At 47.8% G+C, this 19,485-nt stretch overlaps 1 protein-coding gene across 4 annotated transcripts; it reads left to right on the top strand.

The window, feature by feature from the left end:
• Positions 1 to 642: 642 nt before the first annotated feature.
• Positions 643 to 18,207, top strand: c44h17orf49 (chromosome 44 C17orf49 homolog). 4 transcript variants are annotated; one of them, XM_060854476.1, is made up of 6 exons: positions 643 to 1,384; positions 3,677 to 3,771; positions 12,103 to 12,204; positions 15,393 to 15,607; positions 16,624 to 16,728; positions 17,977 to 18,207. In XM_060854476.1, exons 1-6 carry the CDS (start codon positions 1,364 to 1,366, stop codon positions 17,985 to 17,987), a joined length of 549 nt encoding a protein of 182 aa, XP_060710459.1. In that variant the 5' UTR covers positions 643 to 1,363; the 3' UTR covers positions 17,988 to 18,207. The 4 variants fall into 4 exon arrangements, with proteins under 4 accessions (XP_060710459.1, XP_060710460.1, XP_060710457.1 ...); XM_060854477.1 differs by having other exon boundaries at positions 17,872 to 18,207; XM_060854474.1 differs by having other exon boundaries at positions 17,868 to 18,207.
• The last annotated feature ends 1,278 nt before the right edge of the window (positions 18,208 to 19,485 follow it).

Genomic DNA, 19,485 nt, shown 5'->3' with positions numbered 1-19,485 from the left:
GGAGGGGTTGAGAATCGATTGACATTTGCCAAGACCAATCGAATAAGCGATGTGACAAAGCCTTCGATGAAAATGAAGCAGAGATTGGTAAACCCAGCAGGTCTCGCAGCATCTGTGTAGTGAAAAGAAGAGTTAATATTTCGGGTTCAGTGACGTTTTTTTCAGAAAAAGGAATGGACGCCATTTGATTCACGTTGCCGCCCATTCGTGACTTGACCGTTGGAGACGGTTTGTCGATCGAGGGCGGGGTTATGCGGGTTGTTGATTGTCATCGGCGCTGACCAATTGGAAAGGAGAATGGGAGACCTCTCTCCCATGAACCCACAGGATTACGGAGGGTGGGGCCAGTATTATTGATTGACAGGGTAAGGACCGATCAGGATGGTGGTCCGAAGTTGCTGTCCAATGAAACCAGGGGGAGGCTGGATTAGGGTTGCTGATTGACACCGGATTTGTCCGACCGCTGCACGCGGCCTGGAAAGCGTCCGTCCAATGGAGAGGCGGTGGTGCCGGATTGACATCCACGTGGACCAATCGGAGTGGAGACGGTGTGTTGCCGTTGGAGACGCGGGCCGTCGGTGGATGTGGGAAAGGCCGCGGGGCCTCGGCCTGTGAAGTGAGGGAGCGGGGGGGGTGGGGTAGTCGTTGGGAGAAGAGGCGGCACTGGGGGGAAAGTGCATCCTGGCCCTGTGCCTTCAGGGATAAGCTGTCAGTCGAGGCTCTGGAGAGGGTTTTGTAGGGGGAGGGGAGTGAGCCTTCCTATCTGCTTCTGCATTGCAACTTCTGTAAAACCTGAGGGGATAAAAAGCACCTAAAATATTGCATTGCAAAAAGAAATTACCGCCAAACAAATACCTGTTGCACGTGCATTGCATTGGGGCCATCTGCATTGACATCAGTTACCAACCCTCAGCCCTTGCAAACAGAGAGACCCAAAAAGCGAATTAAAACATTTAATTTTAGTTCTGGTTTGCCCCTCTCCCAGTCTGCACACAGCAAGAGGGCAATCGCTGTGCGATCCAGTTGCATCAAGTCAGACCACACTGGTCTGGGGTTGTTGCAAGAGGAGCCAGGAGGGTGGGTTGGTTGTGGGGTGGGGGAGGTGGTAAAGACCACCATTTCAGGTCCCCCTTGGCTTGAAAGTGGGGGATTACCTTGGATCAGGTGCTGCCAACCGTGCCCACCTACCAGCAACCCCTGTGCCCCACGTCAGGCTATTTGACATCGACTGGTTCAAATTTGGGCTCATCCGGGGTTCTGGAAATCGGCCAAGAGAGTTTACCCCTTCTCCTGCCAAACTTTAGGGCTTAGGAATTGTTTTTGTCCTGACTTTGGGTAGGGAGTTCGGAGGAGCACCCTCAGGATGACCTCTGCATCGACCAAGGTAAGTGTAGTCACGTTTATTTGATAAAACATCTCATTGTTTGCGTGGGTGCCATTGGCTGAGTGTCCTATATAGTGTCCATCTGTAATTGCCGTGCAGAAGGTGTGGTGAGCCCCTTCTTGAACTGTTACACTGCCGTGTGTTGTAGGTAGACCCACTTCTGTTAGGAAGGCAATTCCGGGATTTTGATCTAGTGACCCTGAAGGAACGGTGGCTCATTTCCAAGGCAGGATGGTGAGTGGTTTGGAGGGAGAATGTGCGGGTACTGCTGAATGTGCTGAATCTACTGCCATTGATCTTTTAGATAGCAGGGTCATGGGTCTGGAAGGTGTCTCAAGGAGACTTGATGAATCACTGCAATATGCTGGGGGACTACAGTGGCTCAGTGGTTAGCATTGCTGCCTCACAGTGCCAGGGACCCGGGTTGGATTCCCTGAGTGAATGTCTGTGTGGATTTTGCACATTCTCCCTGTGTTTGTATGAGTTTCCTCTGGGTGTTCCGGTTTCAGTCAAAGGATGTGGAGGTTAGGGTGGATTGGCCATGCTAAATTGTCCGTAGTGTCCAGGGATGGATAGGCTAGGTGGATTATCCATGGTAAATGTGGCGTTATGGGATATGGTGAGGGACTGGGCCTGGGTGAAATGCTGTTCAGAGGGTCAGTGTGAACTTGATGGGCCGAGCAACTTCCTTCTTCTCTGTAGGAATTCCAACTTGTATATGGTCTGCATTGTTGCTGCTGAGCACTGGCCTTGGAGGGAATTAATGTTGAAAATGACGATGGTGTGCCAAACAAATAGGTTATTTATTTGAGATGGCGTTGAGCTTCTTGAGTGTTCGGGCTATGCTCACCCAGGCAAGTGGGGCATATTTTACCCCATTCTTGACTTGCGTCTTGTAGATGGTGGGCAGGTTCTGGAGTGTCAGTGAGTGAGTTAACACAGTAGAATTCCTAGCCTCTCAATTGAATTCTTGAATTCCTTGCTTTAGCAGCCACAGTATTTATGTGGCTGGTCCAGTTGAATATTTTTGGCAATTCGTAATCGCCAGGTTATTACTTGATAAGCATGGTGTAGCTTTTGATTGGAGGCACACTTCCAGCCTGCCATCCTATTGCAGTGTCTTGGAGTTCAAAGAATTGAGAAAAGTGCCCAGTAAGTTGTATTTGACTTTTTGTAGCTGAGTTGCTGAGAGTAGACCCTCTCCCCTACCAACTCATCTTCTTTGCCTCCCGTCCCCCATCCCCCTCTCCCTCTCCCCTTCCTCCCGCCAAGTCTCTTCCTCAACAAGCGATGGAAATAATGACTAGATGGACGTAGTTGGATTCTTAATAAGCAAGGGATGAAGATTGTTTGGCTTAGATAGGAGTGTAGAATAATTGGATCAGCCATAGCTGAGCAGGCTCGATGGGCTGATTGGCCTACACTTGCTCCTAATTAATCTGTTCATCCAAAAGCGAGATGAAGCTTTTCTGACACTGATTGCATGGAAGGATTTGACTGAAGGAGTAGAGATGTCTTGCTGCAATTATAAAGTGTGTTGGTGAGGCCACACCTTGGTATTGTGTACAATGTTGGTCCCCTAGTCTGAGGAATTCTTGCTATTGAGGAAGTCCATTAAAGGTTCACCAGACTGATTCCCGGGATGGCAGGACTGACATATGAAGGAAGACTATATCGACTGGGCTTGTATTCATTGGAATTTAGAAGAATTAGAATTGGGATTTTATAGAAATATGTAAAACCCTATCGGGACTACACAAGCGAGGTGTGGGAAGAATGTTCCTGATACTGGGGGAAGTCCAGAACTGGGGGTCACGGTGTATAAATAAAGGGTAAGCCATTCAAGACTGAGATGAGGAAGAACACCTTCACTCAGAGGGTTGGGAACCTGTGGAATTCTCTACCAGAGGAAGCTGTTGGGGCCAGTTCTTTCGATACATTCAAGAGGGAGTTGGACGTGGCTCTTGCGGCTAAAGGGATCAAGGGGTATGGAGAGAAAGGAGGAGTGGGATACTGAGATCGTGTGATCAGCCATGGTCATATTGAATTATGATGCAGGCTTGAAGGGCTGAATGGCCTACTCCTGGACCTATTTTCTATGTTCCTAAGTGGGGCAGAGAGAGAGCGGGAGCACATGGCTCAGTTTAGGTGGACTGTAACTTGAGGTTTCGGTTTGCTTGTAATTCTGGTCAAGAGTGCATCTTGCTGTGAGTCTGCAGCCTGTTGGGTTGGAGGAGAGGGATTTGTTTTGATACCACTTGCAGCTTACTCTCCCGCCATTTGACCTTGCAGGTGGGCGAGATCTTCTCAGCGGCTGGAGCTGCCTTCACCAAGCTCGGAGAGTTGACCATGCAGCTGCACCCAGTGGCGGACTCCTCACCGGCTGGGTAAGTAGGTGGAGGTGTGTTTCTCTCTTTCCCCCCCCCCCCCCCCCCCCACCATGGTATATCATCCCCTGTAAGGGTCCTCACCGTTGTCCCTCTGGGACCTTGTCGACCAGCTGGCTTGGGAATGAATGCCAGGGTGGTGCCCTCCCTGTGGCATGCATCGCTTCTGTCTTTGGCAACAATTCCTTCCTGAAGAAGGGCTCATGTCCGAAATGTTGATTCTCCTGCTCCTCTGATGCTGCCTGACCTGCTGCGCTTTTCCAGCAACACATTTTCAATTCTGTGGCAGAGAGAGAGGCAAGTAGTCATCTCGTACACTTCACCCCAGTACATGGAAGGAAGATAAAGATCAGCCTTGATCAAATGGCGTGATAGAGAGGGATTGAATAGTCTCCTCATATTCTGTTCAGTCTCAACAACCCATTACCCACTTCTGTTCCCTTCATGCATTATTGGTGACTCTCCTAAGAAACTTAACTACAGTACGGTGGCTCAGTGGTTACAACTGCTGCTGCCTTACAGCGCCAGGAACCCGGGTTCAATTTCAACCTTGCGTGACTGACTGTGTGGAGTTTGCACATTCTCTCCATGTCTGTGTGTGTTTCCTTCAGGTGCTCCAGTTTCCTCCCACTGTCCAAAGATGCGCAGGTTAGGGTGGATTGGCCATGCTAAACTGCCCATAGTTTCCAGGAGAAAGTGAGGACTGCAGATGTTGGAGATCAGAGTCAAAACGTATTGTGCTGTAAAAGCACAGTTGGTCAGGCAGCATCCGAGGAGCGGGAGAATTGTGTTTCAAGCATAAGCTCTTCATCAAGAATATGCCCGTAGTATCCAGGGATGTGCAGGCTAGGTGGAGTAGCCATGGGAAATGCAGGGCTACAGGGATAGGATATGATGTTGGGTCTAGGTGGGATGCCCTTTGGAGTTTTGGTGTGGATTTGATGGGCTTACTGCTGATGATTACTCCATATACCCGCCGCCCCTCAGTCACCCTTCAACCCCCTCGCTCACCAAGAAAGTACCTACCTCTGCCTCAAAACTATTCCGAAAGACTCTGGTTCTACCATTTTTGAGGAAGAGATTTCCAAAAACTCTCAATCCCCTGAAGGAAAGAATTTCTCTTCATCTCTGGTGCTCTGGATTCCTCCTCAAGAGGAAATCTCCTCTTGATTTCAGTGGGTTTCTTCCTACCTTCACTCCTACCCCCAGCACTGATGAATCGAGTTCCTAAGGGTTTAGGACCATAGGAAGTTGGAGAAAGGCCATTTGGTCCTTCTAGCCCTTGTTATTCTGGAATCATAGATTCCCTACAGAGTAGAAGTAGACCATTCAGCCCCTCAAGTCCACACTGACTCTTTGAAGAGCATCCCATCCAGACATACCACATCCCTGTAACCCTGCACTTCCACCCAGCCTATACATCTCTGGACACTGAGTAGTTCGGAATGGCCAATTCACCCTAACCTGCATGTTTTTGGACTGTGGGAGGAACCAGAGGAAACCCCCACATATGCTGGGAGAACGTGCAAACTCCACACAGGCAGTCACCCAAGGATGGAATCAAATCTGGGTCCCTAGTGCTGTGAGACAGCAGTGTCAACCACTGAGCCACTGTGCCACCTGGATCACATTCTATTGGATCACAACTAATCTCCCTCAGTGCTGTTTTCACACTACCTCCATATCTGTTAATGTCATTAATATCGAGAAATCTATCAGTCTCTTTCTAGATCGTAACTCCGTGACTGAACTACCTCAGCCCTCTGGTGTAGACAGTTCCAAAGATTCACCATGCCTTTGTTGAAGACATTCCTCCTCTTTATCTATGTTGTGTGGCCACCAACCCAGCCCTGTGGGTTAACCATTTCTGTGCCAGCCCCTCTGGCTCAGAAAAAAAACCCTAGCTGAAGCTGCTGACACATCTGTGTTTTAAAACAAAATCCTTGGTCACTCGTCTGGCATTAGCAAGTGGTTGTGATGCCATTTTTCCCTTGCTGTTACCTTCAAGGGCCCAGTGTTTTATTGGCTGTGCACGTTCGACCCACAGGCCAGTGACCACAACAAACGCAGAGTCATAGAGTTGTACAGCGCGGAAACATATCCTGTGGCCCAACTCGTCCATGCTGACTGGATTCCTAAATTAACCTAGCCCCATTTGGGCGGCACGGTGGCACAGTGGTTAGCACTGCTGCCTCACAGCGCCAGAGACCCGGGTTCAGTTCCCGACTCAGGCAACTGACTGTGTGGAGTTTGCACATTCTCCCCGTGTCTGCGTGGGTTTCCTCCGGGTGCTCCGGTTTCCTCCCACAGTCCAAAGATGTGCAGGTCAGGTGAATTGGCCATGCTAAATTGCCCGTAGTGTTAGGTAAAGGGGTAAATGTAGGGGAATGGGTGGGTTGTGCTTCGGCGGGTTGGTGTGGACTTGTTGGGCTGAAGGGCCTGTTTCCACTCTGTAAGTAATCTAATCTAATCTAATCAAATATCCCAGTATTTGGCCCATATCCCTCTAAACACTTCCTGTTCATGTGCTCATCCAGATGCCTTTTAAATGCTATAATTGTACCAGTCTCCACCGCTTCCTCTGGCTGCTCATTCCATACCTGTACCACCCTCTGCGTGAAAAAGTTGCCCCTGAGGTCCTCTTTAAATCTTTTCCCTCACACTGTGAGCCTGTGCCCTTTAGTGTTGGACTTTCCGACCTTGTGGAGAACCCTTGTCTATTCATTCTTGTCCATGTCTATTCATCCTATCCACGCCCCTCATGATTTTATAAACCTCTGTAAGGTCACCCCTCAGCCTCTGATGTTCTAAGGAAAATAGCCCTGGCCTATTCAGCCTCTCATTATAGCTTAACCCCTCCGACCCTAGCAGCACCCTTATAAATCCTCTCCATAACCTTTCATGTTTAACAGTTTGGGGCTGATTGGTACAACACATGCAGCTTGACCCAGAAGGCTAGGGCCAGCACAGTAAGTTTTGTGTTGTTTGGTGCACATTGGGCAATGGTTGAAGAGGTACAGGGGGAGTGAAGAGATGCATTACTGGAGTTGGAGGAGGCTTGGTTCCTTGTTCGATAATATCCACCCTGAGTACAAATAGCAAGCAGTGATAGATATATAAATTCAGCACCTTCATTCTGTTTTTGTGGACTGTCAGCAATTTCAATTTACTTGGATGCACGTGAACCTACTCTAGCCTCTGCCATATCCATTATTGACCTCCTCCCATTACTCAGCTTTTATTCTCCACTCTGCAGTGCTCTCTCCGGTTCCCTTTCCCACTGTGCCATTTTTATAGCCCCTTCCTTTCCTACAGGCCCCCACCACTCCTCTGCCCCACTCTGGTGTTGGTTTGCACATTCAAATTTGGTCGACTGTCCTTCTTTACTTTAGCCTTGCGGGCTCTTCATCTATAGGCAGTGAGCAACAGTAGGCGAAAGTGAGGACTGTAGATGCTGGAGATCACAGTCAAGGTTAGAGAGTGGTGCTGGAAAAGCACAGCAGGTCAGGCAGCATCCGAGGAGCAGGAAAATGGAAGTTTCGGGCAAAAGCCCTTCATCAGGAATGAGGCCTCAGAGACCTGCAGAGCTGGGGGTCCTTATGCTAAATCTTAGCGGCCATACAGACGTGCATCAAGAATAGGGGTTTGTCAAGGTAGGCTATTCAGCTTTTGAGCCTGTTCCACCATTCAGTGAGATTAACAATGATCTGTGGCCTAACACTCTATACCTACTGTTGGCCCATAATACCTTTGCTTAACAAAAGTTTATATTCCGCAGATCTAAGATTAATCACTGGTTGAGTTAGTTGAGTCTTAGTTGAGACCACCTGTACTCCCTGAACTGCTGCTTCATCAGGTTGGTTCATTCATTTTAAATTTTATTATCCATTTGAAATCACTCATTAGATGGCCCATCGGCAAGGGAAAAGAGAAAAAAATTAAACCATTATGCAGCTCCAAGTGGCTCAGTGGTTAGCACTGCTGCCTCACAGCACCAGAGTCCCAGGTTCGATTCCAGCCTCAGGCGACTGTCTGTGTGGAGTTTGCACATTTCCTCCACTTGTCTGCGTGGGTTTCCTCCGGGTGCTCCGGTTTCCTCCCATAGTCCAAAGATGTGCAGGTCAGGTGAACTGGCTATGCTAAATTGTCCATAATGTTAGGTACATTAGTCGGAGGGAAATGGATCTGGGTGGGTTACTCTTCGGAGGGTTGGTGTGGGCTAGTTGGGCTGAAGGGCCTGTTTCCACACGGTAGGGAATCTAATCTCATCTGATCTACATGTCAAAAAAATCATTAAACTAAGCAGTGAAGTCATAAAAATTACAGAAAGCAAATCATTGTTTCTTAGATGTAGGGTTCAGAAATGATTTACCAGAATGTTGTCAGGTGTGGAGGGTTGGATTATAAGGAGTGGCTGGGAATTTTTCACTGGAGCGTAAGAGGTTGAGGGATGACCTTATTGAATTTTATAAAATCATGAGGGGCAGAGGTGAGATGAACAGTAGGTGTCTGTTCCCCTAGTCCCTGTTTCCGTGCTTTATATGACTCTGTGATTCTATTTGGAGAGGTTGTTTCCTGGGTGGGAGAGTCAAGGATCAGAGGGCACATTCCCAGAATAAGAGGTCACACATTCAAGACCGAGATGAAGGGGAATTTCTTCTCCTGGAGGGTAATGAATCTGTGGAATTCTTTCCCACAAAGGGCTGTTGACGTTGGGTCACTAAGTGCATTCAAGGCTGAGATAGACAGATTTTTAATGAATTAAGGGTTATAGAGTCATAGTCATAGAGATGTACAGCATGGAAACAGACCCTTCGGTCCAACCCATCCATGTCAACCTGATTTCCCAACCCAATCTAGTCCCACTGCCAGCACCTGGCCTATATCCCTCCAAACTCTTCCTATTCATATACCCATCCAAATGCCTCTTAAATGTTGCAATTGTACCAGCCTCCACCACATCCTCTGGCAGCTCATTCCATTCACGTACCACCCTCTGCGTGAAAAAGGTCTCTTTTAAATCTTTCCCCTCTTATCCTAACCCTAGGTCCTCTAGTTCTGGACTCCCCAACCCCAGGGAAAAAACTTTGTCTATTTATCCTATCCATGCCCCTCATAATTTTGTAGACCTCTATAAGGTCACCCCTCAGCCTCCGACGCTCCAAGGAAAACAGCCCCAGCCTGTTCGGCCTCTCCTTGTAGCTCAGATCCTCCAACCCTAGCAACATCCTTGTAAATCTTTTCTGAACCCTCTCAAGTTTCACAACATCTTTCCGATAGGAAGGAGACCAGAATTGCACGCAATATTCCAACAGTGGCCTAACCAATGTCCTGTACAGCTGCAACATGACCTCCTGACTCCTGTACTAGTACTCTGACCAATAAAGGAAAGCATACCAAATGCCGCCTTCACTATCGTATCTACCTGCAACTCCACTTTCAAGGAGCTATGAACCTGCACTCCAAGGTCTCTTTGTTCAGCAACACTCCCTAGGACCTTACCATTAAGTGTATAAGTCCTGCCCTGATTTGCCTTTCCAAAATGCAGCACCTTGCATTTATCTGAATTAAACTCCATCTGCCACTTGTCAGCCCATTGGCCCATCTGGTCCAAATCCTGTTGTAATCTGAGGTAACCCTCTTTGCTGTCCACTACACGTCCAATTTTGGTGTCATCTGCAAACTTATTAACTGTACCTCTGATGCTCACATCCAAATCATTTATGCAAATGACAAAAAGTAGAGGGCCCAGCACCGATCCTTGTGGCACTCCACTGGTCACAGGCTTCCAGTCTGAAAAGCAACCCTCCACCACCACCCTCTGTCTTCTACCTTTTGAGCCAATTCTATATCCAGATGGCGTGTTCCCCCTGTATTCTGTGAGATCTAACCTTGCTAATCAGTCTCCCATGGGGAACCTTGTCGAACGCCTTACTGAAGTCCATATAGATCACATCTACTGCTCTGCCCTCAGCAATCTTCAAAAAATTCAATCAAGTTTGTGAGACATGATTTCCTACGCACAAAGCCATGTTGACTATTCCTAATCAGTCCTTGTCCTTCCAAATACATGTACATCCTGTCCCTCAGGATTCCCTCCAACAACCTGCCCACCACTGAGGTCAGGCTCTCTGGTCTATAGTTCCCTGGCTTGTCTTTATCGCCCTTCTTAAACAGTGGCACCATGTTTGCCAACCTCCAGTCTACGGAGAAAAGATAGGGAAGTGGAGTTGAGGCTGATCAGATCAGATCAGCCATGATCTCATTGAAAGATGAAACAGACTGGATGGGCTGAAAGGCCTACTTGTGCTCCTTGTGGTCTTGAAAATTCCCAGGTATCCCAGAAATCATTCCGTCCCTGAGCCAGTATGCCTCACTACGGTTCATAAAGGACATTGCACACGAGAGAAAATCAACATGTTCCATGAAAATGGTTGCCAGGGAAGAAATAAGGAGTGAAAAAATATTTGCGATAATGAGAGCAAAACGGGTCAAAGAGGCAACTTGAACGTAAAGCTAATCTTTACCAATTGTACACTCCCATATCATCTTCTATAATCTTTGTTCAATAATCTTGTTCCATAAAATAATTTGTCAGTTAAAGTATTGGAAGTATGTCAAAGGTATCGTGCAGCGCCATTGCACTAATGATCTAGCAGCCAAGCTTCATGCTGTGGGGACGTAGGTTCGATTCCTACTGCAACACCTAGTGAAACTTAACATTCAGTTTTCAAAACGAAGAATTGAAAGCTAGCCATTGATGAAATGGTGAGTGTGAAACTACCAACAACTGTTGCAAGAACACATATGATTTACCAATTCCCTTTATGAACGAAAATCTGCCAACGTGCAACATTCACTGCAATGTGGTTGACTTTTAACCACTGAATGTAATGCCTGAAGAAGCCTCTCAATCAAGGGCACTTCAGGTGGTAAGCCCGTGTCTTACAAAAGAAATGGGTGGGCACGGCAGCTCAGTGGTTGGCACTGTTGCCTCTCAATGCCAGGGACCCGGTTTGATTCCAGCCTCGGGCAACTGTCTGTGTGTGGAGTTTGCACATTCTCCCCGTGTCTGCGTGGGTTTCCTCCGGGTGCTCCGGTTCCCTCCCACAATCCAAAGATGTGCAGGTTCGGGTGGATCGGCCGTGCTAAATGGTCCCGTAGTGTCCAGGGGTTGACTAACCATTGGAAATGCAGGGTTAGGTTAGGGGGTTGGGTCAGGCTATGATGCTGTTTGGATGGTCAGTGTGGACTCGATGAACCAAGTGGCCTGCTTCCACACTGAGATTCTCTGATTCTGAGAAATGAGAAAAAGCAAATGTAAATCTTTGTGAAAGTCTGAATGTTTCAGCTTCACTTCAGACAACGGAGTGCAAAATTCAAAGCTGATACCGCAGTGCTTATACCTTGAATGCCGAGGTCCTGATGAGTATTCAATGATAGGAGATGCGTAGTCAATGATAGGGGATGTGCAAGAATGTCCTGACCTGTATCTGTCCCTCTGTCTGCATCATTAAATAGCGTCTGATTTGTCTGTGATCCTATAGGTCTTCCTGCTGGAGGAAAGTTGTTGTTAAACCTGAAACGGTCCAGAAAAGGTTTACAAGGATGTCGCCAGGGTTGGAGGGTTTGAGCTATAGGGAAGAGGTTTGACAGGCTGGGGCTGTTTTGCCTGGAGCGTCAGAGGCTGAGGGGTGACCTTAGAGAGGTTTATAAAATCACGAGGGGCATGACTGGGATAAGTAGACAGGCCTTTTCCCTGGGGCGGGGAAGTCCAGATCTAGAGGGAATAGGTTTAGGGTGAGAGGGGAAAGATATAAAAGGGACATAAGGGGCAACTTTTTCACGCGGAATGTGGTACGTGTATGGAATGAGCTGCCAGAGGAAGTGGTGGAGGCTGGTACAATTACAGCATTTAAAAGGATGGCTATATGAATAGGAAGGGTTTAGAGGGATATTGGGCCAAATGCTGGGAAATGGGTCCCAATTTATTTAGGATATCTGGTCGATGCGAAAAAGTTGGGCCAAAGGGCTTGTTTCCGTGCTGTACATCTCGTTGACTCTTGGGATCTTTCTTTCTTGAGCAGGGATGGTCAGGGCTGTGCTGGGCAATTGGTTTACTGATGTAACACAGCAGCCTGGCACCCTCCACCCTCTGGTAGTGACCTCTCCCTCTCCCTTAGCCCAGGTTTAATTACTCGGGTGCTCTATCAGTGCTGGCCCACTTCCCTTTGAGGAGTCAAAGCAGTTCTCCTGACAATCCCGACTCTCCCAGTATTTTTGTTTTCCTCTCTCCATCGCTCTATCCCTCTCTCTCTCTCTTCCCGCCAGTGCCAAGTGGACGGACACGGAGATTGAGATGCTGCGTTCGGCCGTGAAGCGCTTCGGAGAGGATTTAAACAAAATCAGCACCGTCATCAAAGACCGCACCGTGTAAGCGGGGGGTGGTGTAGGGGGGAAGACAGATGGGGGACTGGGTGTTCCAAGGTGGAATAACTGGGCTGACTAGGCCCCAGAGTTGGGGGTGGGGGGAGGAGGGGTGGAAGTATGATTGAGGTTGCGAATTTACAGTGTAGCTGCTGAAGTATTCAGTTGAAGGTGAAAGATTAGCAAAGGACTTTGGACTAGATTGAGAGCAGATGATACGTGTGATTCCGAGGTGTGGAAAGAGATGTACCAGCTGGCAGCTGAATGAGCAAAGGTGGCTGTGGTATTTACAGACTGTGTACTCCACAGCAGATTGTAAATGTTTCATAAATTCTTTTTGGCAAGCTGAACGCATTTTGGAGAGAGTGCAGCAAATGGAATTGAGATTGATCGAGGTGAATGGTCAAGCAGCCAAGATGGGCTGAAGGTCCTCCTGCTTCAGGGCAGTCATGTCTGGGTGCAGTTACAGGGCGGATGTAAGGAATAGTAGGAAGAAACAGCACTCTGAGAAAGGGCGACCAACAGACAGGATTGACTGACCAGAAATCAGCTGAGCTTGTATCAAAAAGAGCTTGATGATACAATCAAAGAAGACTTGCATTTAGATAGTGCTTTTTTCATGACTCGGGCATGCCTGAATGCACTTTGTTTCTTAGGGCCTCTTTTTCTTGAAAATCCAAGCTGAGAGGCTGACCCTATTGAGGTCTTTAAATTGTGAAAGACTTCGATTGATTAGACACAGAGGAACTGTGTCCATTGGAGAGTTCATTGAATCAAAGAATCCTGACAGAGTTGATGCAGGCTATTCTGCCCATTGGATCCACACCACCCCTCTGAAGGGCATCCCACCCAAACCCATCACCCTTTCCTATACCTGCACATCCCTGGACACTACGGGCCAATTTAGTCTGGCCAGTCTGCCTGACTTGCACATCTTTGGACCCAGAGGAAACACATGCAGACATGGGGAGAATGTGCGAGCTCCGCACAGACAGTTGCCCGAGGGTGGAATGCTGGGGCTGTGAGGCAGCAGTGCGAACCAGTGAGGTATCATGCTGCCCAGGTTCAGGGTAAACTTCTTCCATTGTGTTAGTGAGAGAGATACCAAAGAGGAGTCATAAGTCCTGTGTTTCTTAGCTCAAGTGATCTTTATTCAGAGTTCTCGTGCCACATATGTGGGAGAAGCTGGAGAAACCCAAATCTGGCCTTCATATGCCCTCTTACTGACAGCTCAGATTGGAGGTCAGTGACACTCTGCAATTCCCCAGTGAAAAACATTTTAATGGCTTTCGCGTTACAATAATTACAAGTAACATTGACGTCCTTGTTAGCCACATCCCCCTAAGTTATACATTCAATTCAGTAAAAGTATATGATCAATCATCGACAACTGTATGGACAGCCCTAGGTTCTCCCAGTATCTCACGGTGTGTACCAGATACCCCCGTCACCTGCCTTTGGGATCTTACAGTTTTCCTCTTGCCCAGATATTGGCCAGCTGCAGTGCCGTATTCACCAATGACATGAATTGTTGTTTTTCACTTAGAGCTCTTCCAGTTTCTGTACTACCTTTAGTATGGCAGTTTAGGAAGGATAGTAACTGCTACCAATTGTTCTAAAGTCTTTACAATCAACTCGACTGTAAAGTTACTGTGACACAGCTGACAGCTTGGGAACAACCCCTCTCTTACTTCAACCTGAGAGATCAAACAACAGATTTTCTGACTTACAACTGCAGTTTTCGCCCCCTGCTATTCACTTGCTGTAGGTGAATTTTAAACTGAAGTTTCCTTTTTAAATAAATCTTTACTATCTTCACTTCAAACACTTTCCATTACTAATTGTCTTTCCTTAAGAAAAGCATCCACTAAGAAGAGTGAAATTTAACCACTTTATCAAGTCATTAAATAAAACTTGTTTAGATTCCACCAACAATGAGGAGACAACCACATTTGTAACCTGCCTTTGCCACTCTCCCCTTGATCTTTGGATATAAAATTGCTCAAATTATCTACATCTACACTTAAGTTTCAATTGTTTATCTTTCCCTAGTTGTGACCACTTTTTACAAACTTTCTCCTGTGCAAATGGTTTGTTTTTTAGAAGTCATGTTGACAATATTTATTACTTTATCTTCCCTAATAATGCACCGAGCCTATTGATTATTTCCAAACATTTGCTCAAGGAATGCAGCTAACCCTTGACACTAATTTGTTGTTTGCCTTTGTGATTCGGCAGTTCCCAAAACACTTCAGAATGGGATCAGACCTCTCCTACCTCTTACGACCTATCTCTAAACCTTTCTGTCTTTCATTTTCATGTACTTGTTCAAATGTCTTTTAAACGTTGCCACTTGTACCTGCATCTACCACTTCCTCAGGCAAACGGTTCCACAAACGAACCACTCTGCGTGTAAAAGTATGCCCACTAGGTTTGAACTCCCAATCCTGGCGAAAAGACCTTTGCTATTCACCTTATCCACGCCCCTCATGATTTTATAAACCTCTATATGCTCAAGCTCATTGAATATTAGGTTAATAGATAGGTTAATAAGGCAGTTAATGGGCAGCACGGTGGCTCAGTGGTTAGCACTGCTGCCTCACAGCACCAGGAATCCAGGTTCGATTCCAGCCTTGGGCGACTATCTGTGTGGAGTTTGCACATTCTCCCAGTGTCTGCGTGAGTTTCCTCCGGGTGCTCCGGTTTCCTCCCACAGTCCAAAGATGTGCAGGTGAGGATGGATTGGCCATGCTAAATTGCCCAGAGTGTTGAGTGCATTGGTCTGAGGGAAGTGGGTCTGGGTGGGTTTCTCTTCGGTGGGTCGGTGTGGACTTGTTGGGCCGAAAGGCCTGTTTCCACATTGTAGGAAATCTAATCTAATCTAAAATCTAAACAGTTATCAATGATAGGTGGGGTAATGCTGGGCAGGAGCGTGGGTAACACGAGGCAGGAATGTGGAGTTGAAACTACAGTCAGATCACCCAGGACCTTATCGAGGGGCTGAATGTCCTACGCCTACTCCTAATCCATCTGATCATTGGCTGTGCAGCACCGTGTGATGTCCTGCAGCGTTGCAAGGGTGCTATAGAAAGGTAGTTACTCTGCACAGGCAGCGGGGAGGTTTGTGGCATTTGACAAGTTGCCCACTGCCGTGTTGGTCCTCACATTTCACCCTGTGCCTCTGCCCCTCCCAGCGCCCAGATCAAGACCACGGTCAAACGCAAAGTCTATGAGGACAGCAGCGTTCCCCTCCCCTCAGAGTCCCCCAAGAAATTGCAGAAGAAGGCAGTGACGGCGGGGGCAGCAGTCTCAGCGCCAACCACACCTCCAGCAGCGACAGCAGCAGCAGCCTCTGTCGGGAACACCCCACCCACGGACCCATCGGCCGTCAAGAAGCAAAAGACATCCGGTAAGGTCAGGGAGTAAGGTATTGTTTTGGGTCATCGTGTTGTGGACCAGAACAAAATCCCCTCAAATATATATTCAGAAGATAGCCCAGACCCTAACGTTTGCATATTTTACAGGCAAGTGCCAGGCGTTTCATTTTGGGGTCGGTCAGACTACCAGATCTGAAGCAAAACACACATTATTCGTGCTCCACAGTTAAAACACCAGCAAAAGAAAGAGGATAACAACTCTATTGGGAAAACTTAATGGAACAATAGATTTATTTTGCTACCAAACAGTCACTGTTCCAATACAGTAACATTCTGGAAACACACCTTTGACAAAAGGCAAAATCAGGACCGGATTTTCTCACGTGCAACTCCAACAGCAGGAAGAGAATCCCCAGTGTTTAGCTGTAACCATAGTCAGATTACCCATGATATTACTGAGAAGTGTCCGTGAGGGACAAAAACAGCTTCCGCTTCTTCAAGACCCCAGCAGCAACTGCTGGGAAGCTAAAACGAAAAGTTGTGGTTCTGTGGGAGCTTGACCACAACCATCCAGGCTGCCTCTATTGTTCCACCTTCATTTTAAAAAAAACCGTAAGTCTCTCAAGCTGTTGACAAGTTTTTATTAGACAGCTGAGAACCTCTGCCTTAAAACCTACCTTTACAAAAAAAAAGAATAAGAAACACCTGTTAAAGCCATAATATCGTCGTAGTTGTCCAGGGTGGAAGATTCAAATGTCAGTATAAGCAGACCTCAGAAATCCGAACCCATTTTGTTTTCTGAAGGGCATTGGTTTTCGCTAACCTCTATTTAAATTCCGCACTATTTTGCGTCCTCTTTTATTTCCTTTCAAAACAAAAGCTTTGAGTTTTTGAGAGTGGATATGTTGATCCCCTCAGAGAACACGGAGTAGTTAATGATAGACTTGTAGAGAGTTCTGTTGGGAAAGTGGTTCAGCAATTCATGTGCGGCAGTGGGTGTCACATTTTCTATCCGTTTCTGCACCCCCCCACCCCGCTCCTCCAAAAGATGTGACACTCAGCGCCCTGAATGACTCGGACGTCAACAGTGACCTGGTGGACATCGAAGGACTTGGAGATGGATCGCCAGCCAAGAAGCTCAACTTCGAGCAGGGTACGTGTTGCTCTTTGGTGGTGGGGGGAGGGGTTGTGAGATGTAGAGGGTGGGCTCTCTTTCGCACGCATGCAATCTCTCTCACATGCGCGCTCTCTCTCTCTCTCTCTCTCTCTCTCTCTCTCTCTCTATATCCTGTATGCACTGTCACACACGCACTCTCTCCCTCTCATGCAGGCACTCTGTCGCACGTACACGCGCATCTTGTCGCACATGCACACTGCCACACTCACTCACGCACGCTCACGTGTGCACACACACTCCATCTCACGCATGCACTCTGTCTTATGCACGCATGCTGTCTCATTCACGCGCACGCAGACATGAATTCCGTCTCACGCACGCTGTCTGACGTGCGTGCTGTCTCTCTCGAACGTGCGCGGTCATGCACACGTGCTCTCTCGCACGCACACTTTTGCTTGCATGCTCTCTCTCTTTTCTCACACACGCACTCTCTCACATATGCAGGCACTCACTCTCACATGCACACACTCTCTGTCTCTCACGCACTCTCTGTCTCTTGCACACGCACACGTGATACCTTCCCAGGAGATTCTAGTCAGTTTTCTTTGCCTTTGCTGACCTGACCATCCTCTCCAGGCATCATCCTTGGACTGGTGAAAGGTATGGAGCACTGGAGATGGAGTTATTGGGAACAGCAAGCTACACACTAGCGTAGGACTTTTAAACAGATGATGCTTTCACGGGATGTAGGCATCACTGACGGCTCCAGCGTTTATTGCCCATCCTTCATTCCCTTCGAGAAGCTGCTGGTGAACGGCACTTTGGACAGCTGTGATCCTCGGGCTGTCCTGGTGACTGACAGCAGAGCGGCAGTATGGTTCCAAGGCAGGATGGCGTGCGGCTCAGAAGATGGTGGCATTCCTGTGCATCTGCTCCCCTGTCCTTCTAGCTTGGGAAGATCAGCAGGTTTGATAGGCCATGAAGAAGGAGGCTTGCCAAGTTTGATGCAAGCGTATTAATGGAGGACTGTATTAATGGTGTCTGAGGGTTTAATTAGTTGAGTCATGTTATTGGGGGAGTGTTGAGGGAAATGAGCTGTGATCCCGCTTGCCCTGCTGTCGGGTAATCCCTGTTTGTTGATCTGCATTTATATATTTTATCTGTCTCTGTTTCAGACAGTCTGACCCTCGATTCCAGTCTCATCATGAACAACTCGGACATCACGCTCTTGTCTCGTTGAACCTTCATCTCCTCCTCTTTCTCTGTCTCTCCTCCACCATTCAGTGTCCCCCTGACGGTCTCTCCAGAGGTATACCGCTTCGGACCGATGCCCGCTCTCTGAGTCGTCAGGACGACAGACTCCCCGCTGTGATGCCCATCGCCACCTGGTCATGCTGCCTGGAGAACATCGTTGGGACTTTTTAACCAGCTTTCACACCCGGCTGCTTTGAGGGATTTTGTTTTAGAAGTGTTGCAGGTATAGATGGATTTCTTAATAAAAGACAAAATAGTTCACATCCGTCTGTTTCAATCTGCATAACATCATTTGCATCTGCTAATTCTATTGTTTTTCCATCTATTTAAAGGACTGCTCCTCTGATTCCCCCTCAGTGCAGTGCTAGACTATCAACCTAGATCATGCACTTCAGTTCCTTTCAGAACTGAGTGTATTGAAGTGTGGGTGCTACCAGCCAAGCCAGACTTGAATTTCTCATCCTATCCTACATTTCAGTCTGTCCAGCTCAGAGAATGTTACACACTGACAGGTATCCAACTCCGTCTTGGGGAGATATTTGTATGGACGCTACATCTCAGTCCCCTCTCTGTCTCTCAGGGAGATATCCGTACCCTGCCTCATATCTGAGTCTGCTGTCTCTGTCAGGGTGATATCTGTACACTGCCTCATGTCTCTCAGTCCCCCCTCTCTCTCAGGGAGATATCTGTACACTGCCTCATGTCTCTCAGTCCCCCCTCTCTCTCAGGGAGATATCTGTACACTGCCTCATGTCTCTCAGTCCCCCCTCTCTCTCAGGGAGATATCTGTACACTGCCTCATGTCTCTCAGTCCCCTGTCTCTCTTAGGGAGATACCTATACACTGGTGTCTCTCAGTTTCCCCTCTCTCAGGGAGGTATCTGTGACTAGCTTGTGAATCAGTCCCCCTGTCTTTTGGAGAGATATCTGTACACTGACTGGTAACTCTCAGTCCCTTACCTGGGGATACATCTGTGCAATGACTCTGTTTTGTAGTGAAAAAGTGTGTCATTGGACCGAAAGGAGGATCACTCTTAGAATCAGACAGACATGCAGCAGAGAAACAGACCCTTTGATCCAACTCATTGTGCCTACCAGCTATCCCAAATTAATCTGCTCCCATTTGGCCCATTATCTCTCTCAGCCCTTCCTATTCATGTGTCCATCCAGATGCCTTTTCAATGCTGTAATTGTTCCCGCCTCCACCTGGTGGAGCTCATCCCATGCACGCACCATCCTCTGCGTGAAAATCTTTTCCCTCTCACCTTTAACCTATGCCCTCTAGTTTTGGCCTACCTACCCTGGGGAATTAAGACGTTGACTATTCACCCTTTCTGTGCCCTCACGATAAAACTTTTATCAACCTCGATAAGGCCACCCCTTCGACTCTCCAGGGAAAACAGCCCCAGCCTATTCAGCCTTTTCCCTACAGCTCAAACCCTCTGGTGGGCGGCATGGTGGCACAGTGGTTAGCACTGCTGTCTCCCAGCGCCTGAGTCCCGGGTTCAAATCCCGACTCAGGCGACTGACTGTGTGGAGT

Source organism: Hemiscyllium ocellatum, chromosome 44, assembly GCF_020745735.1.
Source record: "Hemiscyllium ocellatum isolate sHemOce1 chromosome 44, sHemOce1.pat.X.cur, whole genome shotgun sequence".
Taxonomy (NCBI): domain Eukaryota; kingdom Metazoa; phylum Chordata; class Chondrichthyes; order Orectolobiformes; family Hemiscylliidae; genus Hemiscyllium; species Hemiscyllium ocellatum.
This window is presented reverse-complemented; position numbering and strand designations above follow the sequence as displayed.

Excerpts from the sequence above, each read along its gene's own strand:
- c44h17orf49 (XM_060854474.1), top strand. The coding sequence starts at position 1,364 with ATGACCTCTGCATCGACCAAG. Across the intron at positions 12,205-15,392 it reads GTCATCAAAGACCGCACCGT|CGCCCAGATCAAGACCACGG; the intron begins GTAAGCGGGGGG and ends TGCCCCTCCCAG. Across the intron at positions 15,608-16,623 it reads CAAGAAGCAAAAGACATCCG|ATGTGACACTCAGCGCCCTG; the intron begins GTAAGGTCAGGG and ends CTCCTCCAAAAG.